Source organism: Chiloscyllium punctatum, chromosome 20, assembly GCF_047496795.1.
Source record: "Chiloscyllium punctatum isolate Juve2018m chromosome 20, sChiPun1.3, whole genome shotgun sequence".
NCBI lineage: Eukaryota > Metazoa > Chordata > Chondrichthyes > Orectolobiformes > Hemiscylliidae > Chiloscyllium > Chiloscyllium punctatum.
This window is the reverse complement of record NC_092758.1, coordinates 46,896,534-46,906,695: the sequence shown is the minus strand read 5'-3', so window position 1 is coordinate 46,906,695 and position 10,162 is coordinate 46,896,534. Positions and strand designations below refer to the sequence as shown.

Sequence of the window (10,162 nt, the reverse complement as noted above, 5' to 3'; positions counted from 1 at the left end):
GATGAAAATGGTACTTTGACAAAATATGGGAAAATTCAGCCTTTTTATTTAACTGCTGCTCACTTGATCAATGTAAATAAAGGAGAATAAACTGAATAAAATCCTCTTTAACAATAAGTATCTCTGAATGCATTTGTTGTGTTTGGGTACTAGGGACAATGCAATGATAACAGTTAACCCATTGATAATTAAAATGATAAAAATTCTTTTTTGCTTGAGATAATTGATCAATTTAGGCAAAAAGGGTAAATAATTTTTTCACTTGAATTCTGTGTTTTGTACGGAGAGTTGAAATCAACTTACTATCAATTAAGATGTTTTTGTTTGCAAATGTATCCATTTTTAATTGTTACCCACTGCTTAAAATGATCAAATATGTTATAATATCACAGAATCACCAAATTACTATGATGCAGAAGGAGGCCATTCACTCTACCATGTCTGCCCTATCTCCCTTCTCATCTCAGTGCAAATCTCCTGCCTTTTCCCTGTACCCTACACATCATTTCTATTTAAATAATCATCCAATGCCCTCTGAATGCCTTTTCCACATTACAGACTATGCATTCCAGACTCTAATTACTCACTGGGTGAAAAGAAATTTTCCATCTAACATCTGCTTCTTTTGCAAAACACTTTGAAACTGCGTTCCTTGGTTCTTGATTCATTTATGAATGGGGAATTTCTCCCTGTCTACTTTCTCCAGAACTCTCTCACCTAATAAACCCTTAAAATTAATATTTTATTTACAGAAAAAAATCACTTTACCCAACAAATAAGTGTGTTTATGGTTGTGGATTTTTATTCATAAGCACGAATCTATATTTTGTAACAGTAATGACAGCAAAAACAATCAGTATTTGTCATAATTATCCCACCAGAATTGATAGCAATTTTTTACATGAACTATTTGCACAATTGCTTTTTGTTATTTACATACTTAATTATGGCATAACTGATGAAATCAATGTAAAAGTGGTTCATAAACATCACCAATACAGATTTTAATGTTGAGCTGAACCAAATGAGTTGCTGCTTTGCTGTAAGATCTCAAATAATATTGTATGTAAGCGTATACTTTACTAAAATATTATTTTTCTTCAAGCTTATGTGAGACCTGATAGTATTAAAATAACCTCATAAAATTATTTACAATAATGACACTGCTTAAATAATTGGCTCTTATTGCCAGTTGTGATTTTATTCTATTCTGACAGATAGAAATATACAGCCTTAAAAAAAAACTTACTTAACATGCAATAACAGAATTTAGTGCCAAACAGGGATCTAGCAAGAGACTGTTGGTCTTACTCTAGGCAAACTAAATTTTTAAGAACTAAGTTTGGTAAGATTTTACATTCTTATTAAAAGACTAGATAGAAGCAGAAATGATCCTTACTGAGCAAATATGATAGATTGTGTTAAAATATAATGAGTGAGGATGTGAAGTCAAAATAGTATACATAGCACCCAAATTTGGACAGCTTGATGCCACAAATAGCAAAAGAGCTCCAGGAGTTGCTTGGGGTGGTGTCCTAAACCCAACCATCTTCAGGTGCTTCAATGACCTTCCCTCCATCATAAAGACAGAAGTGGATATGTTCACCGACGAATTCACGATGTTCAGCACCAATTGTGATCCCTCAGATACTGCAACAGTCTATGTTCAAATGTAACATGATATTGACAACATCCATGCTGCCATTGACAAGTGGCAAGTAACAGTTGTGCCACACAAATTTCAGGCAATGACCATCACCAATAAGAGACTATCTAACCACCACCCTTTGACATTTAATGGTGTTACCATCACTAAATCCCACTCTATCAACATCCTGGGGTTTACAACTGACCTGAAATTCAATTTGACTTGCCACATAAACACAATGGCTACAAAGCAGGTCAGAGGTTAGGAATACAGCAACAATTAACTCTCTTCATAATTCCCTAAAGCCTGCCAATCATCTACAAGGCACACAAGTCAGGAGTGTGATGGAATACTCCCTACCAGCCTGAATGGTGCAACTCCAACAACACTCAAAAAACATAACACCATCCAGGACAAAGCAGCCCACTTGATTGGCACCACATGCACAAGCATCCATTCCATCAACCTCCAATGCTTGGTAGCAGCAGTGTATACCATCTAAAAGATTTTCCTGCCCTTCGGATGCTGTGCTGCCTGACCTGCTGTGCTTTTCCAGCACCACTCTGATCTAGTCTCTGGTTTCCAGCATCAGCAGTCCTCACTTTTGCCATCTAAAAGATGCACTGCCGACATTCACCAGAGAACCTCAGAAAGCACCTTCAAAACCCATGACCAGTTCCATCTAAAAGGATAACAGTTATAGATACACGGGAACACCACCCCTCCAGCCACTCACCATCCTGACTTAGAAATATATCCTTCACTGAGGCTGGGATAAAATTCTGGAATTCCCTCCCTCATGGCATTTTGGGTCAACTCACAGCAGTTTGAGAAGACAGCTCACCACCACCTTCTCAAAGGCAACATGGGACAGGCAATAAATGCTGGCCCAGCCAGAGATGCCCATATCCCACAAGCGAATAATAAAAGGTAGCTAATTATTTAATCTGTATTTATTCTATCTGTTGGATGAATGTTAACCACCTCATTTGAAGAATTCTGTACTTCTCCTCAAGTACTACATGTACTTTTTACAGCCCTGAGACTGGGCAGATGGGGACTTTGTCTAATGCCCCCTCTATGATCGACACCTCGAATTCAACATTCTCTTGTCCTGAAATGTCATTATTTATTACATACATTATATGGTGATTTAATCAATAAACTAACTCAGAGATAAAAGTGTTCTATTTGAACTAAGTTGATAGATAACTGGTTGCTGAGAAAGGTCATTTAGGAAATCATTTGTTATTATAATAGAATGGTCAGAATGGTATTCTGGAAACATGAGATTAGCTGGCCTTGTTTCAAGCATCTTGTGTTCTTAGTCCAAAACCAAACTCTGAGTGACATTAGTGTTACAAATCTTAGATTGTGCTTTCTGATCTGGAGTGTGACACATCAAAATGATTGTTATGACCGGCTGTGTTCTTTAGGCTAATTAAAATTCAGCTATCATAATCCTCTGACCAAAGAGACAAGAAAACAAAACATGTGATACGGAAGTTTAAGGGCTTTCCAAAGGGGAGTGTGATATGTTAAACTGATCACCATGAGTTCCTACATTGATCAGACAAAATAAAATTTAGTTATCATAATTCCCCAACTAAGGGAATTTATTGTGTCAATTTCTTAACACCGCATCAATTATTACTGTACTTGGAGTAGTACTAGATGCAGTAATGGGTTAGGGGAGCAAAAATCAGACAAGTTTGAAATTATTGAAATGCAAGAAGGTGAGAAAGGAGTGCTTCATTTGCCAATGAACACAAATGGACCTTTGGGTCAACTAGTTACTATAAATAGAATAAGGTTTACAGCAGGCAAAGAAATGTATTATGAATCCATTAAGTATAGATATAACCTAGTGTTGCAAGTAGTGATTTCTATGTTCTTGAAATTTAATGAAATCTGACAATTACACCTTTCAAATTTTTATATTTTTAAGCATTTCAACATTTTATTTCAATCCAATGTAGAAGTCAGGAGAGGAGAGATTTGGTAAGTAATTTTGAAAATGTCATTTTACTTTGAAAATAAGAAATTAAATTAAAATGTAAATTATAAACTGTTTATTCATTTCTTTTAATTTCTTTCTTAAAAGAATGGATAGACTAAATTAGCTACCCAGGAAAACTACAGTTTACAAACATGAAAGTTACTCAAAGAGTTCTAGCGAAATAGAATTCAATGGAAATCAGGAGGAAAATGCTCCATCATTAGACCTAGCACAAAAAAAGATGGTTGTGGTTGTTGGAGGCCAATTATTTCAGCCCCAGGACATCTCTGCAGGAGTTCCTCAGTGTAGTGCACTAGGCCCAACCAACTTCAGCTGCTTTATAAAAGACTTTCCCAACATCATTATGTCTGAAGTGGAAATGTTCACTGATAACTGCACAATTTTCAGTAGTATTCATGACTCCTCAAACAGTGAACCCTTGTCCATATGTAGCATGATTTGGACAGCATCCACTCTCGGGCAGATAAGTGGCAAGTAACATTCATGTCACGCAAGCACCAGACACGTCTGAGAAGAGAGAATCTAACCTTCTCCTCTTGATATTCATTGCATTCCTACCTTTGAATCCTCTGCTCCGAACATCCTCTGGCAACCGAACTGAACCAATTATATAAATACTGTCATTATAAGAGCAGGTTGGGATGTGGGAATTCTGTGACAAGTAATTCAACTGCTGTAACCCCAAAGGCTGCCCACCTCCACCTAAAAGGTTCAAATCAGGAGAGTAATGGAATTGTCTGGGTGAGTAGAGGTCAAAAAATACTCAAGAAAGCTCACAACAATCCAGGACAAAACAGTCTGCCTGACTGGAACCCCATTCACTGCAAAGCACAATGGCATCAATGTGTACCATCTACAACTCACCAAGGCTTCTTCGGTGGCTTTGTCCAAACCCATAACCTCTTCCACCATGAAGGAAAAGGGAAGCAGGTGTATGGAGCCACCATTAATTGCAAGTTTCACTCTAAGCCACATAGCACCCAGACTTGGAATGCTATCACCATTGCTGTTCTGTCACTGGGTCAAAATCCTAGAATACCCTTCCTAACAGCGTTGTGGCCATACCTACATTCCTTGAACTGCAGTACCTTACAAAGGCAGTTCACCACCATGCTCCTAAAGGGCAATAAGGATTGGGTAATTAATGCTGCTCCAATCAAAAACTAGTCTTTAGTGCAGATTCCAGGATTCTAGTAAGATCAATATGAGGGGAGGTAATTTGTAATAGGGCCAATGCATTTAGATCACTGGACTCTTTCTATGTCAGAACTGGGAACTTCCATACCTGGCAGTCTTTGGGGGCTGCTTAGACTACTCCCCAAGAGATTCTATGTAGATCGCCTCTGATCTGTTTTGAATTGAACTGTACTAATATTTATTTTCAAGGATTCATTATGTATCTCTAACCTAAATCCCTCTTGATGACATCCACTGCCATCTTTCTGGAGTTAATATATCTCATCTTACTGGCTTACCACCCCCCATTTTACAAAAAAAAACTTTTGATAGGCCTGAGCCAATCCTGTCTGACAATCCCCAGACTGGCCTCTCACTCATGCATTATTTATTTCTAAGGTTTGGGTTGAAACGTTTCACAAGCAGTGATGTTCAAGCTCATCCACAAGACCTTGCACGTACTTTTGAACCTGTGTAGGACAAAATCTGGTCTGTAAGGGTCCTGTCACAAATTCAGGTTCTACTGCAGGTACATTCATCCCATTTACTTTTATGCATTTTTGCCAGAAAATAACTTTATACTTCCTAAAGGAACTGGAAATGATGCAATGGGGAGATAGAGTCATGAAGGAACTAAATATGTCCAAATGTATTAATTAAACATCTATAGTATTCCACTTCATGTATTTACCTACATGTATTTGTTGTATTGGAAGTTGTAGATAATTGTCTTTTCAACAACAGGACTGGCATTTTTGTGTATACAGATTTGAAAATTGGGTAAACAGAAGTTTAGAAGCAATGTTAAGCTCTATTTCCCTCTCTGAATCTAATCTTCTCAGAACAAATCAAAGTTTTGAATGGAGGACATGCCTCTGTAACATGTATAATAATCAAACAAATTCAAATATCATACATTTAAAATTCTCAGTGTTTCATCTTGTTTAGTCTTCATTATTCTTTACACATCTATTGACAGAAATGATAAGTAACAAAACAATAATTTACAAAGTTACAGCTTATATAAATGTTACTTTAGCTCCCAAAGTGGTGAAGCACTCTGGAATATAGTTCACTTATTAGTCCATAATAGCATGTAAAAATGTTTCAGATATTGCTTTATTTAAAATAAAAGGGAGAACCATGTACTAATAGGGAAGACGAACAGATTGAGTTGACCATGTTGCATTGTAAGATTCTCTCCATGCTTCTCCGCAGTTTATACCTATCTGCAGCATTGGCCTCTGTCAATTTCTTGATACCAACTGAAATAAAGTTCCAGAAGGGTTAATAAATAACAGCAACAGGAAACAGTTTATTGTAGTGACATAGCCACTGTGATTATGGATAGATCAATAATAAGAAGCAGAAAACATCACTCAGGATATGTATCGTTTTGGATCTCAAAACATTTCCAGTGGCATGTCTCCTAATTATGATAACATAGATTATTTTTAAAAGATAGTATCAGTTATATATTTAAAATGCTGAGTGATCACAGGATTTCAAAGCTGTTGCACTTGTAAAGACCCATGAATATAACATTATGTGATTGAGACTAATGAGACAACTGTTAAGTTCACATTCCTTACCCACTCTCACGCTTCAGTCACTCACTTTCCTGATGTTTAGAGTCATGGTTCTCAAAGTTTTAATGTTAGAGACTGCATTAATTTCTGCATAATCTGTTGAGATTAGATAGGGATAAACCAGAATTTTTTAGGATCTCATGGAGTGCAGATGTACATCCACAAGTCTCCTCAGTTGCCCAATAGTTGTCTAATGAACTAATGCAACTTATAACTGATTACCCTCATGTTAAAAACAAAAGCCATTTTTTCAATCTCAATAGTAGTTATTCCTCCACAACTATAAATCAATTAAGCCAATACCAGTAAAACAAAAGATTGTTGCCAATAACCTTTGATCCACAAATGCTTTTTAAGACCTTTCCTTTCTATCTATTTTCTCCATGCACCTCTATCTTCTCTATTTTCATTCACTATTCTTACTTTTAACCCTTGTCCCATCTTTCCTCCTTCTTTGCTTTGTCCTGCTCTTCCCTGTTTCTTTCAATCCCTTCCTCCTGCTTGTATTTATCTTTCACTTCCCTTCTTTCCCTCTCCTCAATTGTCTTCATTTCTCCCTGCTTTCCTCTTCCATTTATCTCCTCCTGCATTTCTCCCTACTATCCATTCAAGTTTTCCTTTTTCTCATTGCTCCTCCTCTCATCCTTGCTATCTTTTGCCATCCCTCTCTTGTTCTTGCTCCTTTCCCTCATCTGTTTTCCTCTCTTCTTCCCCTCTCCCAGCCATGAAAATTATACTTGGTTGCCAGTTTGATGGGTCCTCAATTAATTCTGTAAGGAGCAATTTATTATCATTTTTCTTCAAAATGAAAAGGCCAAATAACACCTAAGGAATAATTTACTTCCTTAATATTTTATATCATTAGATTTAATACCTCTCTCATATTGACCCAAATCTAGGTAAATGGAGAAGAGTTCTCTAAGGAAAGTGAAGTGATTTCTTTTACTATTGTGTACTTAGGCTTTTTTTTAATGAGATAGATTTGCACTAAATTTCAAGAATATGCTATTCTTATTTCAGTTGAAGAACAATTATGTGAGATGAGAAGATGAATTGAAAACAATATAGATTTTTCTTCACATGTAGAAAAGGTAAAACAAGTTGAATAATATGCAAGGGAGTCTTTTAATATGCACCTTATCCACAATGTATTTTGCTGTTAAAAAAACACACACCTTTGTATTATTTATTTGTTGGAAGTTTTTATCAGTCTCACCAGCTTCAACAGCATCATTCTGAAGAGACCTCTGCATTAATGGTTCTGGTCCTCCTGAAGTACAGCATAAAAATAATCACTGCAGAATCCAATTACAATAGGAACAAAATGTTCTGAATGATGTATTCTGTAATTACGCACCAGTTTCAGTACTTAGAGTTCGCATAGATACCAGAGTAATGCTCTCTTTTTCTCCATTAGCCTGAGAGCTGAGGGAAAATGCAGTTATATAGATTTTTAAAAAACAATATTATCTGTATCAATTATTACTTCTCAATTTTTAAGGAATTGTGAAATATAATATTGAATTGTCTAAATGTAACTTACTTACCTTTCTGATGGTGCAGCATTTCTTGCCTTCCTTGAATCTAAAGAATTTTTTAAAAAGATCAATCTATTAAAGAGTCACGAGCAAGATATAGAGTCATGGAGTCATACAGCATGGAAACAGATCCTTCAATCCAACCAATCCACACCGAACATAATCCCAAACTAAACTAGCCCCACCTGTCTGCTTGGTCCATCTCCCTCCAAATCTTTCTTGTTCACGTATGAACAAAATACTTTGCTGAATAGTTTCTTTTTATCTTTTTTCAGTATCTGCTCATATGTTTTTTTTGAAAGATGTAGTAAGTGTATTAACTGATTGTTTCTAATCATTATATAAACATGTTTTGAAATGGAAATGCTAGAAGATACAGTCATATTTTTTCATGACACATTTAAGTTTTTAAAACTGTTTTATCGCTATGTTACAATATTTGTTAACTTGCAGGAACTTTTAGCTAAAAAGTATTGTAAGTGCGTTGGATACCTATTGATGCATCCTGAACACCACGGCATTTAAACCGCAGGCTGATGACACAGACGAGGATCACCACAACTATTACAAGGATCAGGATCAGGATGATCACAGCTGAAAGCACATCCAAAACATCCATAAGGTGAAAATGCTACATCTCACAAGGATGAATTTTAAAATGACAACAAAGAAGATGAGGCTAATTTAGTAGGCAAGTAGGTAAGGTTAGAATAAACATTAAATTAATGGAGTTCCTAAAGATGTTTAACACACAACTGACTTTTGGGGAAAGTTATAGACAATGAAATAAAAGAGGTAGTAGTACATGGTTACACAATGGACTGACGGATAGAACACAATGAATGGTTAATGGACATTTTTCTTCTGGCTGGAGAAGGATTTGGAGTTGAGTTCTCCTGGGGCCAGTTTTGGGACCCTTGCTTTTCCCATTGTATAGATGATCTATATCTGGACAATTTCAATAACAGGAACAATTTCAAAGTTTGCAGGTGATAGAAAACATGGGAGAGTTGTAAAATTTGAGGAGGAGAGTGTAGAATACGGAAAGTAAATTGACAAGTTGGCGTGGTGAGAGAATGGGTTGCAGATGAAATTCAATGCAGGGAAGAGTAAAGCGATGAACTTTGGTACAGTGCATTTGGAGATACAATTATAAGAAAGGGTACATGCATAAAGGTTGTGGAGGAGCAGAAATACTTAGATGTGTACATGCATAAATCATTTGAAGTGGTAGGACTGGTTGAGAGAGCTGTTAATAACATTTATAGTATTCTAGGATTCATTAATAGGGCCATAGAGTATGAGAGCAAGGATTTTTATGCTGAACCTATATAAGACACAAGTTAGACCTCAGCTGTGTGCTATGTATTACGTACTGTTGTAGGTGCCACATGTTAGTAAACATACAAACGCATTACAGAGTGCATATGAAGTTTAGAAAAATGGTTCCAGGGATGTGAAATTTCAGTTATGAGGAAAGCTTGGAAAAGTTGGGATTATACATTTTGGATAGAAGAAGACTGAGGGGAGATTTATTGGAAGTGGGGTCTGGGCGGAGTAGATAGAGATAAACTATTCCAACTTGTAAAAGGACCCCTCAAAAGGAGAAGGGAGGGGACAGTTTTAAAACATTTTGCAGAAAAAAGAAATAAGAAGTGAAAAAGAACTTTTTCAGACAACAAGGAGTTAGGATAGAATTCATTGCATGGAAGTCTGGGGAAGCAGATTCAATTGAGGCATTAAGAGGGCATTATATGATTATTTAAATAGAAGCATTGTGCAAGGATATGGGAAAAGCAAGAGATTGGTGCTAAGGCAAAATGCTCAGAGAACTGATGCATACACAATGGGCTGAATGACTTCCTTTTTCACAATGAGAGTTCTGTGTTTCAGTAATTAATCTGCGACAACGTCCTTCAATATTAGATTTTCAGTACATTTAAATGTTTGTTTGCAAAATCTGGACTTTTATGTACACATCTCTGGAGACAGTATTTCATCCAGCGAGAATCAGGACTGGCAGACTTTTAAAAATAGTAGCCAGATTCAGTTGCAAAGATTCCATCTCTATTTTGACAGATAAAATTTTTGACAGTAGGGAAAAGGCATGATTAGATTAGATTAGTTACAGTGTGGAAACAGGCCCTTCGGCCCAACAAGTCAACACCGACCCTCTGAAGAGCGACCCATC

The 10,162-nt window shown here is 36.4% G+C and overlaps 1 protein-coding gene across 1 annotated transcript in view; it reads right to left on the bottom strand.

Annotated features, from left to right (window-relative positions):
- Positions 1-780: 780 nt before the first annotated feature.
- Positions 781-10,162, bottom strand: part of LOC140492104 (uncharacterized) — a 42,059-nt gene continuing 32,677 nt past the window's right edge. Inside the window, exons 6-10 of the mRNA XM_072590854.1 lie at positions 8,464-8,565; positions 7,981-8,017; positions 7,791-7,858; positions 7,609-7,703; positions 781-6,109 (exon numbers count right to left, since the gene is read on the bottom strand). Coding sequence (XP_072446955.1) covers positions 6,092-6,109; positions 7,609-7,703; positions 7,791-7,858; positions 7,981-8,017; positions 8,464-8,565 — 320 coding nt within the window. The 3' untranslated portion in view covers positions 781-6,091. The remainder of the gene's footprint in view (positions 6,110-7,608; positions 7,704-7,790; positions 7,859-7,980; positions 8,018-8,463; positions 8,566-10,162) is intronic.